The sequence below is a fragment of the Tachysurus fulvidraco genome, chromosome 7 (genome assembly GCF_022655615.1).
Source record: "Tachysurus fulvidraco isolate hzauxx_2018 chromosome 7, HZAU_PFXX_2.0, whole genome shotgun sequence".
Taxonomy (NCBI): Eukaryota; Metazoa; Chordata; class Actinopteri; order Siluriformes; family Bagridae; genus Tachysurus; species Tachysurus fulvidraco.
This window is the reverse complement of record NC_062524.1, coordinates 25,411,351-25,428,504: the sequence shown is the minus strand read 5'-3', so window position 1 is coordinate 25,428,504 and position 17,154 is coordinate 25,411,351. Positions and strand designations below refer to the sequence as shown.

Genomic DNA, 17,154 nt, shown 5'->3' with positions numbered 1-17,154 from the left:
ACTGATTTTTATTTTATTTGTGACTCTGGAGGTAAAATTTGGTGGCTGTATGTTTATGTGATTGTCATTTAATATTATTTATTATTGTTGCTTCCTGTTATGGAAAGTAAAAATAGTTGTTTTTTTTTATTTATTCTCTACTTCTCTGATATTAGTAATCTGTTATTTTTCACAACCGATTATTTACTCTTTTTTCAACACTTGGAGTTTGTAATCGGCTCAATCCGATGTCTATGTCCATGAATCCAATCCAATCATCATGAATCACCTTTAATACATTTATGTGAGGATATGGTTAAGGTGTTGGATGATTGACCAGAAGGTCATGAGTTTGAATCCCAGGTTCACCAAGCCCCTGAGCAAGGCTCTTAACACTCAATTGTAACCCTTAACCCCACATTGTAAGTCACTGTGGATAAAGGTGTCTGTTAAATGTATACATATTTATCCAGTTATTTTTAGACTACATATCAGCGTGTTGCTAGTATTGAAGAGTAATAAGCCTGTTATCCTTTTTGTACAATATACAGCAGCATTAGTGTGTGTAACGTATACGGATGATGTGATGACTGACAGTTCTGATAATGCAGCACTTATAGATATGAAGCAGGGAATCTAATTATGGTGTGTTGTTAATCAGGGTGATTGTCTGGGGAAATAAACTGTTCCTGTGTCTGGCAGTTTTGGTAAACAAAGCTCTGTAGCGCCTGAGAAAAGGGAGGAGCTGAAAGAGGTTGTGTCCAGGGTTTGAAGGGCCAGTAGTGATTTTCCCTGCCCGGTTTCTGGTTCTTGTATTGTAAAAGTCCTGGGGAGTGGGCAGAGTACATTCCCATTTCAGGTCTTGGGGAAATGGTAGTGCCCAGAAACTTGAAGGACTCCACAGATGACAGCGAGTTGTTGGATATTGTGAGTGGGAGTAGTGTTGAGGGGTCTTTATTAAAGTTCACTATCATCTGCACAGTTTTGAGGGTGTTTAGCTCTAGGCTGTTCTGACTGCACCATAGCACCAGCCGCATAGTATCATCTGCAAATTTCAGGAGTTTAAAGAAGTGAGAGAAAGTGGAGTGTCCTTGGAGCTTATGGTTATACCAAGGATCCTCTAGTTGTGAGGTGACAATGCAACCTCAACCATATTAGTTTTAGATAGATAGATAGATAGATAGATAGATAGATAGATAGATAGATAGATAGATAGATACTTTATTGATCCTGGAGGAAATTTAATCAATTATTTTAAATTATTAGTTTCTTTGGAAATGTTTTGTGTCAATAACAAATCACACGTTTCAAATTCAATTTAATTTTAATATGAGGGGCGGACCGGCGTGTCTCAATAGAGCAAAATAATAAATATGTAAATATTTATAAAAAATGACCTTTTCAATATGGCGGACGTGTTGCCGTATGTCAATATCTAAGAACAATGGCGCACAGCGACCTGCATAATTATTGCGCAGCCTTGACACAGAGAATGTCTCCGTCTGTTTGTTTCCGGCACCTCTCTGAGTTGGAGCTTTATTATTGTCTTGAACAAGCAAATGATTTAAACTGCACACTTTCCTGGAATAAACAGATTTTCAGCATAATTATCAGGTAAGGATTGAAGAATTAACTGTTTTTTTTAGTGGACAAATCGTACTAAGAAAGCTGTAGTGAATATTGTGAAGCTAGCAACGTTAGCAAGCTAGCATTAGCGTTAGCATTAGCAACAAAACACTATTCTAATAAGAAATGGAGCATCGGGTCTTGTGTAGTGGGACATCGGGTCTTGTGTAGTGGGACATCGGGTCTTGTGAAGTGGGACATCGGGTCTTGTGTAGTGGGACATCGGGTCTTGTGTAGTGGGACATCGGGTCTTGTGTAGTGGGACATCGGGTCTTGTGTAGTGGGACATCGCGTCTTGTGAAGTGGGACATCGGGTCTTGTGTAGTTGGGACATCGGGTCTTGTGTAGTTGGGACATCGGGTCTTGTGTAGTTGGGACATCGGGTCTTGTGTAGTGGGACATCGGGTCTTGTGTAGTGGGACATCGGGTCTTGTGTAGTGGGACATCGGGTCTTGTGTAGTGGGACATCGCGTCTTGTGTAGTTGGGACATCGGGTCTTGTGTAGTTGGGACATCGGGTCTTGTGTAGTTGGGACATCGGGTCTTGTGTAGTTGGGACATCGGGTCTTGTGTAGTGGGACATCGGGTCTTGTGTAGTGGGACATCGGGTCTTGTACAGTGGGACATCGGGTCTTGCACACATGGTAATGCTTGCCCCTCTCTGTCCTGGCACATAAACTGTGGCCCTTTTTCCAATTATATTTCGTCCACGTCGACGCCTTTTGGATAGATTGAATCCTGCCTCATCTATGTAAATGAATTCATGAGAGTCCTGGTTGGCCTTCAATTCTGTCTGAAACAAAGTTTATGTGCATCATGTCATTACTGTATACCATATTGTACTGTAACCTATTACTGTGTAGGTTACCTACTGTACAAGTGCAGAGCTTATAGAACTGGACATTGAATTGAATATACACTATACCTGGACATATTGTCGTCGTAGCTCCTCGACTCTCTCACTGTTCCTCTCAAAGGGAACAGTGTAGAGCTGCTTCATCTGCGCTCTGTGTTTGGACAATGTCCATGTAATGGTTGTGAGGCTGATGCTTTCTATATTGCCAAATATCTCATGGTCCTCCACAATTGTAGTTTTAATTTCATGCAGTTTTATTGCATTATTTGCAACGACCGTTTCTACAATGGCAAGCTCTTGATCATTACTGAGGAGCTTTCCTCTTCCCCCAGAGGGTGGAAGATGTTGCATTCTTTGGAGGTGAAAAAATCAACATATGCATTACTGTATGACCTTATTGACATGTCAAGTGAGAATATAACAATCCATGTATAAGCTCAATCCTAGCAAAACTGACCTGCTGTTCATCCCAGGTGATTTATCCCCAGGTCATGATCTTGCTATATCTTTGCACAACGATCTGATCTCCCCTTCAGCCACAGCTCGCAACCTTGGGGTAACCATGGACAAGCAACTGTCCTTTTCCTCTCATGTTGCTAATGTGACTCGCTCATGTCGGTTTCTTCTCTACAACATTAGAAGGATTCGGCCATTTTTGTCCACACAGACTGCTCAGGTACTTGTTCAGTCTCGTGTCATTTCTAGACTGGATTACTGCAATGCGCTGATGGCAGGTCTACCTATGAACACAATCCATCCTCTGCAAATGATCCAAAATGCAGCTGCCTGGCTTGTTTTCAACCTGCCAAAGTTCTCTCATACCACCCCGCTGCTGCGATCCCTCCACTGGCTTCCGGTAGCTGCACGCATCCGATTCAAAACACTGATGCTGGCCTACAAAGCCAAAAACAAACCAGCTCCCTTTTACCTCAAAGCCCTCATCATTCCTCGCACTGCACCCCGCAACCTCCGATCTACCAGCACTGCTCGACTGGTCCCACCATCTCTCAGGGTAAGAGGCAAGTATACTACTAGACTCTTCTCTGTTCTGGCACCAAGGTGGTGGAATGAACTTCCCCTTGAGGTCCGGACAGCTGAGTCACTGGCTATTTTCAAGCGGCTTATTCAGGAAACACTTCAACTAGCACTTATTTCCTTATCTTTTGCATTAAAAAAAAAACCCCTTTGACACTTTTTCATTGTAACTTTGAACAAATGTTTTAAACTCATGGTATCTTAAGTATGTAACCTAGTGAACCAGCATTAATGTATTCAATGCTAGAGATTTAAGCACTTCTGTATGTCGCTCTGGATAAGGGCGTCTGCCAAATGCTGTAAATGTAAACGCAATACTTACCTGTTGGTTTGTTGAAAGATGCGAATAATGGAGGCAACCGTTGACCGCCTCAAATTGGGTTGCAGTCTTTCACCAGCCTCTCTTAGTGAGAGACCGTGTTGATTACATGGTCAATGATAGTGGCACGAATTTCATCACTGACTACTGTTCTTGCAGCCCTTGGAATGCCACCACCACACATTCTTACACCTCTACCTTGCCCTCTCCTTGGGCCTGCTCCTCTTCCTCCCCCTGCACCTCCCACTGCACCTCCCCCTACACCTCCCCCTGCACCTCTCACTGCACCTCTCACTGCACCTCTCACTGCACCTCTCACTGCACCCCCCACTGCACCTCTCACTGCACCTCCCACTGCACCTCCCACTGCACCTCCCACTGCATCTCCCACTGCACCTCCTACTGCACCTCCTCCTGCACCTCTCCCTGGCCCTGCATCTCTCACTGGAGCTGGTCTTCTCCCTGGGCCCCTTGCTCTTCCTCTTCCACGTCCAGACATTACAGTGTTTTTTTTTCCTGTTTCTGTTTCCAAAAGCATCTCTCCTCAAAGTCCTCATTTTATAGTAATAGAAAAAAATGAACCCCTGCCACTGAGTCTAAGCCAGACTGTGCTCAGCTGTGGTTGGCCCAATTCACCCAACATAAATCAGCTGTGTGTCAATTATTCAATTGTTTGTTTATTATCAGCTGAGAGATATATTGTTTTTGAACTGATATCATTGCAGAAGCAGAGGTTTTTATATTGTATCTAAGGTTTGGAATATTGTTTTTTACTATTGTGGGATGTTGTGTGTTAACATTCGTGAATACTACAAATACAATCTATAATTTTGTTGGGAGCTACAGTATAGCTTGTCTGTTAAGAAAATGTAAGCATTGTGGAAATGTGTTCACTGTTTGCATATTGTGTGAAAATGACATGAAATGTGTGAATGGTATGGCCACAAAAGACCGATGCTGTGCTAATTGTGTTAAAAATGTGACAACTGTTTGGACAAACGCTTGTTAGCGACTGAAAAAAACTGCAGTCATAATAATAATAATAATAATAATAATAATGAATCCGTCCCCCTTTGATTGTCCTGTGGTGAGAGAGTCCTGCTCACTCCTCCCTGTTTGCTGAGCTCTTATTTAAGACTTTTATAAACCCACATTACGTTCTAAAGACACACAGCAGGATGTCTATGGCAAGGAGAAGCTCGTGTACACCCAGGGTGAGTGAACAGGGTATAAATACTTCTCTTTACTCTAATGGATTTAGAGACGATTCATTTTTTTACACTAATTCTGTATCACTGTGTCGACCTGCTCTTTACCCACAACTATAAACAGATTTGATGTATTTTTATAGCCTCACCGTAACGCGAGCCTTGAGCTGTTCCGTCTTCGCTGTAAATCCCCTCCATTGCCGTATAGTTTAGAATAAATTTTGTGTTTGATATACAAATATTTTATGTTCATCTGTTTCTCAGTCTGATGTAAAAAAGAAAGGAAACAGCCTGGTCATGTACTAAAGACATGTGATGTGCAGAAGACGTTTAGCCCTGGAGGGACACACGCACACACTCTCTCACTCACACACACACACACACACACACACACACACACACACACACACACACATACTTACACACACACACACACACATACACACACACATACTTACACACTCACACACACACACACACACACACACACACATACTTACACACACACACACACATACTTACACACACACACACACATACTTACACACTCACACACATACACACACACACACACACACTCACACACATACACACACACACACACACACACACACACACACACACAGTTTTGTTTTAATTTCTTTCTATGCCACTAAGGCCTCTCCCTCCTTCTCCCTCTCTCCCTCCTCACCAGCTGTCAAGTGGAGTGATAGCGAGGATGAGTTCAGATGGAGGGAAGCCAGTGAAGGTGGGCTCTCTGGTGGAGGTGATTGGTAAAGGACAGCGTGGCACTGTGGCATACGTTGGTGCAACACTCTTCGCCTCAGGGAAATGGGTCGGCGTCATCCTGGACGAGCCAAAGGGCAAAAACGATGGCACTGTGCAGGGCAAGGCCTACTTCACCTGCAAGGAGAATCATGGGATATTCGTCCGCCAGTCTCAGGTCAGAACACACACAGAGAGAGAGAGAGAGAGAGAGAGAGAGAGAGAGAGCTGTAAATGGCTCTACATAACTGTTGGGTATAAATGATGATGTAAAATATCAAAACGCTCAGTGATTTTATCATAGTCTCTTTCGTATGTCCGTGTCCTCAGATCCAGCTGATTGAAGACGGAGGAAGCTCAGCTACTTCACCTGACACGCCCGAGTCAGGCATCGCCAAAGTGCCTCGGAAAGGTACGACCTCTGCTTCTGACTCTGACAGTTTTAAGGACAGTGGCACAAATAGAAACGTAAAGAAATATCAGCATGAATAGAATTAAGACTATCAGAGTGAAAGGAATGATTGGGCCATTTCTGTTGTATTTAGGAGAATGGCCAGGTGGAGGCGCTGTGTTCACCATAACACAAGAATACTTTTATAAAAAAGTTACAAATAATTTTTAATTATATATATATATATATATATATATATATATATATATCCCTGATCCTTAAAAAAAAAAAAATATATATATATATATATATATATATATATATATATATATAATTAAAATATATATATATCCCTGATCCTTAAAAAATATATATATATATATATATATATATATATATATATATATATATATATATATATATATATATATATATATAATAAAATCATTTTATTATAATATGATATTAAATTTGTGTTGTTGTTTTTCCCCCCAGCTGTTTCGGAAATTGCAGAAACACCTGGAAAAGGAAGCAGACAGGTTTGTTTCCTTTATTTAATCCCTTCAGTGGTTTGACTGAACTAGCTGTAATGAAAAAGAATGAATTCTTCATGTTTCAGATGTTTTATCATGCGATCAATCGTTCAGCTTTAAAAGGTCTTTATAAGACGAACAGAACCTCCTTCGGATCACCATCGGTAGAAAAGGTCTATTGAGTTTGATCTGTTTTGCCTTTCAGCGTTATTTATTAAAACACGTTGTCTGGTGTATTTTTCTCTCTGGTTCGTCTCCCTTCTGTTTATTTATTAGCACGTACACTGACAGAAGATCTGCTCTCTCTTGTATTTATGTGTGTGTTTATTTGCTAACATGACGTTAAAGACTCCAACTACAAAGAAGGTACAGATGTTTTAAGTGTTTCGTGTTCACCGGTGTTTTGGTGTCATCTCACTTGGCTTCGTCACCATGGAATGAATCCATGACTCTCATGCATTGTCTTTTTTATTTCTCTCTCTCTCTTTTTTTTTTTTTTCTTTCTTCCTGTCCAGTCACATTGGGTCTTGTTACATTCACAGTCGTGTTTTCATTACAGCGACACACTCATCACCCTGTGGATTGATGACATTTGGTCAGAACCCATTTTTTTTCACTGGGATGTTACACAATATTGTTGATGATTGATTGATAAATAAATAAATAAATAAATAAATAAAACTCAGATGTAGGCTACAGAGAATATTTATAGTGCTGATGATCATGTTGATCGTTTCTGAGAATGCAGTTGATGCTCATTTCTGTGTGTTTCTGCTTTTTGAAATCCCTCTCAACTCTTTTTCATTTGTCCTTTCTTTCATCATCCTGGCATCTTTCATTTCTTTCTCTCTCTCACTCTTTCCTTTCTTTTTTCCTTCATCATCCTAACCTCTCTCCTTTCCATCCTTCTTTTCCCCTCTCATTTCTCTCTCTTGCGCTCTCTCTCTCTCCTTTCATCATCTTAACCTCTCCTTCCTTCCTTTTCCCCCCTCCCATCTCTCTCTCTCTTGCTCTGTCTCTCCTTTCTTTTTTTCTTCATCATCCTAACTTCTCTTTCCCTTCCTACTTTCCCCCTCCTATTTCTCTCTCTCTCTCTCTCTCTCTCTCTCTCTCTCTCTCTCCCCGTTCTTTCTTTTTTCTCTATCATCCTGACCTCTCTCTCTCTCTCTCTCTCTCTCTCTCTCTCAATCTCACCCCTACCCCTCCTACTTCTCTCTCTTCCCCCCCGATGTCGTTTCCTCCAGGCCGTCGTGCGCCGTAGCGCCAAGGTGAGCATGAACAAGCAAGGGATTCTGGGAAATGTCGTTTCTGCAGTAATTCACAAACGCACGTCTTTCACCGTGGTCACTGTTAGCGCAGTCACACACTCACTCAAAGTTAACCGGTCTGTGTAGATTATAAACACTCCGAGTGTACAAGCTAATATATTCGCTCTGTATTCACGTACAGTGGAATACTCTGGGACGACTCTCCTACTCCAGCTCCCTCCCCTCCCTTGTAATGGTATGTCCCAAAGCTCTATATCACCCTCATTGTGGTGGTACAGCCCAGTCCTGGAGGTGCTGCAAAAAAGACTAGTTTCTAAATGTTCAGGAAATCATTTAAATCCCAGCGTCCCCTCTCATGACTGAGCTTCATCTTGTTGAGCACGGTCGGTGAATCTGACTTCTCAGGAAAAGTCAGTCTCTTCACATGGAATATTTGGGTTTTCCTCTGTTTTTTTCTCTCTCTGCACTATGGACTTCATCCTGTAATAAACACAGAGGACTGATATCTCATGGACGTGGGTTTAAACTGCTTGTATACTGAGTAGAAAAATGATATTTTTTGTTTTTTTTCCTAATGAAATGCGGCACAAGCATATATTTACTCCCTCTCTTTTTATTGCTTGTCTCTCTCTCTGTCTCTATCCCTCTTTCACTCCCTATCCTTCTGTCTCGTTTTCTCCTATTTGTACAGACTGGCCGTCCCTCTGTTGCTGGATCTGATCTATCAGGATCAGTCTTGGTGGAGAGCGACCAGGCCGCTCCTTCCCAGACTGCACTGGGGGCTCCCATGATGCCACAGCCCAGCAGGACCTCTAGTGAGCTGCCCAGCAGCCCTGCTCCATCTATCTCCAGCAAAGTGAGACTGAAATAAATAAATACTATAATGATAATAATTTCTTTCATTCTGTCTTCTTTTACTCTTATACACGTTCATTTTAATTTGCAAGTCGGTTCTTTTAAAAACACGGTCTTTATATTTGTGAGTTAAAGTCTGACGAGTCGTCCGATTCTCTGTCCGTCTCAGGAGGAGGAAGCTCTGCGTGGTCAGGTGAAGGATTTGGAGGAGAAGTTGGAGACGCTCCGTATGAAGCGGACAGAGGACAAAGCAAAGCTGAAGGAACTCGAGAAGCACAAAATCCAGCTGGAGCAGCTGCAGGAGTGGAAGAGCAAAATGCAGGAGCAGCAGAACGAGCTGCAGAAACAACTCAAAGAAGCCAAGAAGGTCCGGCGTGCACACACACACACACACACACACACACACACACACACACACACACACACACACATATATATATTATTAAATAATATTAAATATATATACACACACACATTAAATTTACACTGTTGCTTGCTTTGTTTTCTAACGTTGCGTGTAACGTGTGCAGGAAGCACGTGAGGCTCATGAAGCTAAAGACCGTTACATGGAAGAGATGGCAGACACGGCAGACGCGATCGAGATGGCCACTCTGGATAAAGAAATGGCCGAGGAAAGGGCGGAGTCTCTGCAGCAAGAGGTGGAGAGTCTGAAGGAGAAAGTGGAGGAGTTAACCATGGACCTGGAGATCCTTAAACATGAGATTGAAGAAAAAGGTGGGACACACACTCTGACTTGTGCTTTTTAAATCGATCTAGCACTCGTAATGGAGTGTTGTGTGAAAACCGATTCCATAAAACACTCTCAGACTCGATTCGACACTCATGTCTTTATTTTCCTTCGTGCGCAGGTTCCGACGGTGCGGCTTCCAGTTATCAGGTGAAACAGCTGGAGGAGCAGAATGCACGACTGAAAGAGGCGCTGGTCAGGTATTAGTTAGTATTAACATTTAGCAGAGCTGCAAGCATAAGCATAAAAGCTTCGGGCTCTTGTGCTCGATCGTTTTAGTCTAACAGCTGCTTGTTGGCTTTGTACCCAGGATGCGTGACCTGTCATCATCTGAGAAGCAGGAGCACGTGAAGCTGCAGAAGCAGATGGAGAAGAAGAACTCTGAGCTTGAGACGCTGCGAGTGCAGAAGCAGAAACTACAAGAGGAGATGAAGCAGGCCGAGGCCACGATCGATGAGCTTAAAGAGCAGGTCAGATAAAAGACGAACAGCCAGCTCGGTCTGTAACGTGCACAGCAGTGTACTGTAAAAGAGTATTTTCAATTGCAAAGAAGACAACAACGCACTTGGGTTCATTTATGCAGTTTAGGTCACGTGGAACTTGTCATGTCCTAGGTGGATGCCGCACTGGGAGCAGAAGAGATGGTGGAAACTCTGACTGAGAGAAATCTGGATCTGGAGGAGAAAGTGAGAGAGCTCAGAGAGACCGTCATTGATTTGGTAAGACGACTACAACGTACCGATACTAACACAGACTTATTGAAATATATCCGCCAGATGGAACTGAGATAAGGGGCACGGTGGCTTAGTGGTTAGCACGTTCGCCTCACACCTAAAGGGTTGGGGGTTCGATTCCCGCCCCCGCCTTGTGTGTGTGGAGTGTGCATGTTCTCCCCGTGCCTCGGGGGTTTCCTCCGGGTACTCCGGTTTCCTCCCCCGGTCCAAAGACATGCATGGTAGGTTGATTGGCATCTCTGGAAAATTGTCCGTAGTGTGTGAGTGAATGAGAGTGTGTGTGCCCTGTGATGGGTTGGCACTCCGTCCAGGGTGTATCCTGCCTCGATGCCCGATGACGCCTGAGGTAGGCCCAGGCTCCCCGTGACCCGAGAAGTTCGGATAAGCGGTAGTGAATGAATGAATGAATGAATGGAACTGAGATACCGGCCATACACGATCTAAAATAAAATAACAATGAAAATACAAACATGTTAGACCTTCTTCTACTCTCCTATGATTTTATTCTGACCCATGAAACTTGGTTCTCCAGGAAGCAATAAATGAGATGAACGATGAGCTGCAGGAGAATGCGCGAGAAACGGAGCTTGAGCTGCGCGAGCAGTTGGACTTGGCAGGAGCTCGAGTCCGTGAAGCCAACAAGAGAGTGGAAGCAGCTCAGGAGACTGTAGCTGATTATCAGCAGACCATCAACAAATACAGGGAACTCACTACTCACCTACAGGTCAGACATGGGGCAAAACCAATAGATAGACAGCTGAAAGAACATCAGTGCTGTGTGACTAACCTACTAGACTGTAAATTTCTCTTCGCCGCTTTCTCCTCTCAAAAACAGGAAGTAAACCGAGAGCTGACCAATCAGCAGAGTGCCACTGCCGAGCAGCTCCAGCAGCCTCCCGCTGAGCTTTTTGACTTCAAAATCAAATTCGCTGAGACCAAAGCTTATGCCAAGGTAGTTCTTCTTCTGTAGATCCATTATACTCATCAGTGTAAAAGTTGCACAGCTATATCTGTGTATGTTTTCCTGTGTAGGCCATTGAGATGGAGCTGCGTAAGATGGAGGTCCAGCAGGCGAACAGACAAGTGTCACTGCTTACGTCATTCATGCCCGACTCCTTCTTGAGGCACGGAGGAGATCATGACTGCATCCTGGTGCTGCTACTCATCCCCAGACTCATCTGTAAGGTACTACAGCAGTGTAGGAGTCTTTGGCTCTAGATAATCACCAGGAATACTGGAGAATTAAGCACAGGAATGTTCTCACCACTCATTGGAGCAGCAAAACGCCGATCTGAATATTATTTTCTTTGTGCTTCCGCAGGCAGAGTTAATCAGTAAGCAGGCTGAGGAGAAGTTTGAACTAAACGAGAACATTACAGAGCGCAGTGGGCTACGTGGATCAGCTGGGGAGCAGCTTAGCTTCGCCTCGGGCATTGTGTATTCCCTCACAATGCTACAGGCTACACTGCACAAATACGAGCAGTACGTGTCACCTACATACAAACACCGGGAAACAAAACTACATAAAGAAAGAAAAAGAAATGCATCAAATTTTCCCTGTCTGTTTTTTTCTCTTCTGCTCTCAGGGCACTAAACCAGTGCAGCGTGGATGTGTTTAAGCGGATGGGGACTCTGCACTCTGAAATGAGCGTACACGAGCGCTCTCTCGACTTCCTCATCGAGCTACTGCATAAAGATCAGCTAGATGAGACGGTGCAAGTGGAGCCTCTTACCAAGGCCATCAAATACTACCAGGTACATATACTACCAGAAAATTCTGATTGAAAACTGGATGTGACCGTTCAATCTTTCATGAATTATTTTTTATTTTTTTCCTAGCATCTGTACAGCATCCACCTGGCCGACCAACCCGAAGACTGCACCGTGCAGCTGGCAGATCACATCAAGGTAAACACAGACTGACCGGAACTAAACATTCTGTAATCACACATTCACTAACACGTATAGGGTAGATAAGGGGACGTCCAGTGGTTAAGGCATTGGACTAAAAACCCCAGGTCTACCAAGCTGCCCCTGCCGAGCACCTAAGCAAGGACCTTAACCCTCAATCGATCAATTCCTCAGTTGTATAAAATGAGAGAAAATTGTATGACGTGCTGGATATACAGTAGGTTGTAATGTCAAAACATCATCTGCTACACCTTCACGCCAGAGAAATGACAGCTTGAGTACAGCACCATAAAGATGGATTCTGTGTTTCTCCCTTTAGTTTGTCCAGAGTGCCCTGGACTGTATGGGGGCAGAGCTTGGGCGCCTACGTTCCTTCCTGCAACCTGGGCAAGAAGGGGCGGAGTTTATGGTGCTGCTGAAGGACCTGGAGACTTCCTGTGGAGACATTCATCAGTTCTGTAAGAAAATCCGCAGGAGGATGCCTGGGACTGATGCTCCCGGGATACCTGCCGCACTCTCTTACTCTCCTCAGGTGTGTGTGTGTGTGTGTGTGTGTGTACATGTACAGATCCAGATATAAGTGCCTTTAGTCGTATCAGTGTGTGTTTTAATTCATATTTGTGTGTTTGCAGGTGGGCGAGGCCCTGGCGGAAAGCAGGAAGCAGCTGAGTTGTGTAGTTGCAGTGCTCCAGGAGACAGCAGCAACAGGAGCTCAGCTCATTGCTACCCTTTCAGAGCAGGAGGGGCTCAGCGCACACACGCTCCAGGATGAAATCTTTAAAGCATTGGAGCAGGTAATCGCACACTTTTCTTCATATGACACTGGAAACGAACAGACACGAGAGGTTCGAGTATTTCCGTAACAAAGCGTGTGCGCCTTTGCATAGATTTACGGCCCTCACGGACAGAACCTGCGCGAGTGCCTGCACCAGTCTTGCGCCGGCGTCATAGCAACCATGAACAAGATGGCCACTGCCATGCAAGAAGGAGAGTATGATTCGGAGAAACCGCAACGTGTGGTGAGATACAGAGTCTTTTGTAGACCTTACAGGTGAATAGAACTTTGAAGAAAACATGCCCCTAATCTTAATCTGCATGTGTATATTTATGCATGTGTTACAGACTCCTCCTGTAGAGTTGCGTTCCACTGCTCTGAGAGCCGAGATCACAGATGCTGAAGGACTCGGCCTTAAACTGGAGGACAGAGAGACAGTCATTAAAGAACTTAAGAAGTCCCTGAAGATCAAGGTAAGATACAAAACCCTGAGTCAAGTAACTGACTCTAACTTAGATTAATAGCTTAAATGGAGAACGAGAGACTCCCATCACATCGTATCTCTTTCAGGGGGAGGAGTTAAGTGAGGCAAACGTGCGTCTGAGTTTGCTGGAGAAGAAGTTGGACACGTCTACTAAAGATGCAGACGAAAGAGTGGAGAAGATCCAGACCAAACTAGACGAGACAAACGCACTGCTGAAGAAAAAAGAGAAGTGTGTTCTGTGTGTGTGTGTGTGTGTGTGTGAACATGTGCATGTGTGGATGTCTTTTGTCATCTATAACGTACAGTAAGTGAGTTATTTGTGTGTGTGCACGTACAGAGAGTTTGAGGAAACCATGGATGCACTGCAGGCTGATATTGACCAGTTGGAGGCAGAGAAGGCAGAGCTTAAACAGAGGCTCAACAGCCAATCACGGATGACTATCGAAGGGCTGCGTGGAACACCAGCATCTGGCATCGCCTCCATTGTCACAGGGGGCAATACAGGTGACACACGCTGTGGCGCTTGGGCTTAATGTTTATTATGAATCTTTCTTTTTTTATTATTATTATTGGTTATAATAATTCTGCATAGCGGTGATGAGTGTTTGTGTGCTCAGGAGGCGTAGTGTCCGGTATCGCGAGTGTACCAGGTACCGTGCAAGTGGTGGATTCTCCTCTTCTGAAGCAACAAATGGATGTTCAGAGGCTTGCAATCAAACACCTGAAGAATGAAAACTACAGACTCAAGGTGAACAACACAGGACAAGCATAATAGGTTTTATTCAAGGAATCATATGAATCAATTGTCAAAACCCCGACTTAATAACTTAGGATTGTCATAGAATCCTAAAATCTAACATCAAATAGGAATCAGAAAAATGGTAAACAAATTGTCGAATCTTACAAAAATCAATCTAAGAATTTTTAGACTCATGGACGATTGAATAAACAATTTTTGACTAATGGTTATCAAAGAACTACTGAAACAGAGAGTCATTGTCATCTTAATGTTCACCGTAACCGATGAATCCAGGCTGAGAAGATGAAGACTCAGCTGGCGTCTCTTCCTCCTTTGAGCGTGCCCAACATGACTGGTGTGATGAAGGACGGTTCACTGAATGATGGTATTTCTGGAACTCTGTACCGGAGAACGGACCTGCTGCTGAGCAACCTGCTCAAAATGAGCGCCGGTGTCAAAGTGGTGGATATCACAGGAAAAACACCTGGTGAGTGTGTGTGTGTGTGTGTGTGTGTGTGTGTGTGTGTGTATGTGTGTGTGTGTATGTGTGTGTGTGTATGTGTGTGTGTGTTTGAGTGTGTGTTTGAGTGTGAGTGTGTGAGTGTTTGAGTGTGTGAGTGTTTGAGTGTGTGAGTGTTTGAGTGTGTGAGTGTTTGAGTGTGTGAGTGTTTGAGTGTGTGAGTGTTTGAGTGTGTGAGTGTTTGAGTGTGTGTGAGGGTGAGTGTGTGTGAGGGTGAGTGTGTGTGAGGGTGAGTGTGTGTGAGGGTGAGTGTTTTATTGATTGAGTTTTTTAGTTTTATTTTTTGTTATGTTTATTTTTTGTTATTTTGATTATTTTTTATTTATTTATTTTTTTTTTTTTTATTTTTTTATTTTTTTATTTATTTATTTTTTTTATTTATTTATTTATTTTTTTATATTTTTTATTTTTTTTTTAATTTTTTTTATTTTTTTTCTTTTATTTCTTTCATTTTGTTATTTTTTTATTTATTTTTTTATATTTCTTTATTTTTCTATTTATTTATTTTTTTAATTTATTTTTTTTTTTTTTCTTTCTTTTTTATATTAAATTATTTTTTTATTTATTATATTTTTTTTATTTTTTTATTTTTTTTTTTTTTTTTTTTTTTTTTATTTTTTTTAATCTTATTCATACTTTTTTATTTTTTTTTTGTCTTTTTTTTTTTTTTTTTTTGTGTTGAGAGAGAGTGTAAACACTAACTTTGTGTTTATCTCTCATACCGCAGTAAGTGCCAGCGCTCAACTGTTAGAGCAGACGGCTAGACTGCAGTCTCTGAGTGATGCACTAGACAAACTAAAGGTAAACACACAAATAATAATAATGTTCAGTTGCACTTACAATTTTCTTTATTCTTATATTAATTATATTGTTTTTGTTTCTTTCACCATCTCAGAATGAAGTATCAGAGCATGTAGTAAGCCAACAGGTGGGAGCTCGAGTTCGCTCTGATTTCGCCACGTTCCCTTCATCCACGTTCATCAAGGTGAGACCACACACACTTGTATATCAGCGCAGCACTTGTTCTGTTCTCTTCTGATGATCGTTGCGAAAAGAATCTCGTACTATATTTAGTCACGTATCCATACAGACAGAAAACAAAATGTAGAGAATGTACATTAAAAATCTATATCTGTATCTGTTAAGTCAGGCTTATATTATTTCCATAATAGACTTGATGTCTAGGTGTAAATTTCTGTCTTCCAGGCGGAAGGGGAGAAGAAGTACGGCACCGTTCTGGTAGGTAAAGTGATGATCCCTTGTGCTCGCGGTAAAGAACAAACCCACTCTCTGGTCCTGTCGCAGCATCAGCTTCAGCACGTGCACCAGCTCCTCATGACCTAATCACTTCATTTCTTTGGAACAACTCAGTCAAGAAAAAAAAAAACTTCTCTACCTATCAGAGGCACCCTTTCGCAGCACTTCCTGTTTTCTCTCAGGAACTTCAGTCCAGGCTTTCATACTTCTTCTGTCTTTCCAAACCAAAGAGAATCACCTCTGTTCAATAGCTTCAGGTTATTCAAGGTCTGAGGACGTTCAGGCTCGGCTCGTACAAACCGTTCATTTTGTACTCCGTCGTTATTTTTTTGAACGATTTCAATTTGTACCTCAAAGTCAAATGAAATTGCAAATTTGTTAAAACACTACCACTATAAAGTATTCCTACTTCTTACCCGCTCTGACGACTTTGGACGTCGTTTTCTCCTCGAATACAGAGTATTCAGAGATCATTATGCAATTTTTAACATGAGTCGTTAAGAAACAAATGAAATCTGGTTTAGATTTAAGCGACAAAATATCGAATAAGTGAATCTAGATGGGTAAAAGCGGTCTGTAGTTTATTCATGGTTGTAATTCTGAATGCAAGTTACATGAAAACAAAGTATATGCAGATTTATGCAAATGTTTGTGTCTGTTAGTAATTCTGAATATCACGCCTTTTTAAAATGCTCGCTCACTTTAGAATAGTATTCACATATTTTGATACGATCTTAATACCAGAGCCAAGTGCTATCCGAATACCGATTTGTCATTAATAATCGCAAGCATCCTGCTTCCTTTTGTTCCCTTTCAGTTCTTCATAAATAAAGAGGAACACTAAATTAACTGTTTAAGATGCTGATTAAAAAAAAGAAAAGAATTTGTTCACTTGTATTTCTCTTTAGCACACAGAAAGGACCAAATCAATACCAGGCGATTTTCTAAATTCTTGCTCGTCAATTATTAAGACAAGAAATCTGCCAGATCATTATGGGATGTAACGAACGCAGCGCTCTCACTAACACATGCTACAATGTCTTTGGCTCTATTATTGTTTATTTAAATGTCTGTTGCTGGTAAAGAAGGAAGATTGTTCACACCCTTTAACTAATATGACATCATTTCATCCCTGGATAATGATCCATGTCA

The 17,154-nt window shown here is 42.2% G+C and overlaps 2 protein-coding genes across 11 annotated transcripts; one reads left to right on the top strand and one right to left on the bottom strand.

The window, feature by feature from the left end:
* Positions 1–1,438: 1,438 nt before the first annotated feature.
* Positions 1,439–16,885, top strand: dctn1a (dynactin 1a). Of its 9 annotated transcripts, XM_027157994.2 has the most exons (31): positions 1,439–1,593; positions 5,717–5,965; positions 6,118–6,199; positions 6,674–6,717; positions 6,798–6,884; positions 7,060–7,077; positions 7,956–7,979; positions 8,161–8,214; positions 8,671–8,835; positions 9,004–9,201; positions 9,365–9,569; positions 9,704–9,782; positions 9,893–10,052; positions 10,197–10,301; positions 10,849–11,040; positions 11,152–11,268; positions 11,349–11,501; positions 11,638–11,798; positions 11,903–12,071; positions 12,156–12,224; positions 12,547–12,759; positions 12,860–13,021; positions 13,115–13,246; positions 13,350–13,475; positions 13,573–13,715; positions 13,824–13,990; positions 14,104–14,234; positions 14,520–14,712; positions 15,473–15,546; positions 15,641–15,730; positions 15,952–16,885. In XM_027157994.2, the coding sequence occupies exons 2-31, from the start codon at positions 5,741–5,743 to the stop codon at positions 16,087–16,089; spliced, it is 3,876 nt and encodes a 1,291-aa protein (XP_027013795.2). In that variant the 5' UTR covers positions 1,439–1,593; positions 5,717–5,740; the 3' UTR covers positions 16,090–16,885. The 9 variants fall into 9 exon arrangements, with proteins under 9 accessions (XP_027013795.2, XP_027013799.2, XP_027013796.2 ...); XM_027157998.2 differs by lacking the exon at positions 6,798–6,884; XM_027157995.2 differs by lacking the exon at positions 7,060–7,077.
* On the bottom strand, positions 1,587–4,139 carry LOC125145215 (salivary glue protein Sgs-3-like). Of its 2 annotated transcripts, none has more exons than XR_007143543.1 (2): positions 3,818–4,139; positions 1,587–2,397 (listed from the first exon to the last, which is right to left on the bottom strand). XR_007143543.1 is itself a non-coding variant. In XM_047816457.1 (2 exons), the coding sequence occupies exons 1-2, from the start codon at positions 2,602–2,604 to the stop codon at positions 1,717–1,719; spliced, it is 756 nt and encodes a 251-aa protein (XP_047672413.1). In that variant the 5' UTR covers positions 2,605–2,772; the 3' UTR covers positions 1,587–1,716. The 2 variants fall into 2 exon arrangements, 1 of the variants encoding a protein (XP_047672413.1); XM_047816457.1 differs by lacking the exon at positions 3,818–4,139 and adding an exon at positions 2,530–2,772.
* Positions 16,886–17,154: the final 269 nt, after the last annotated feature.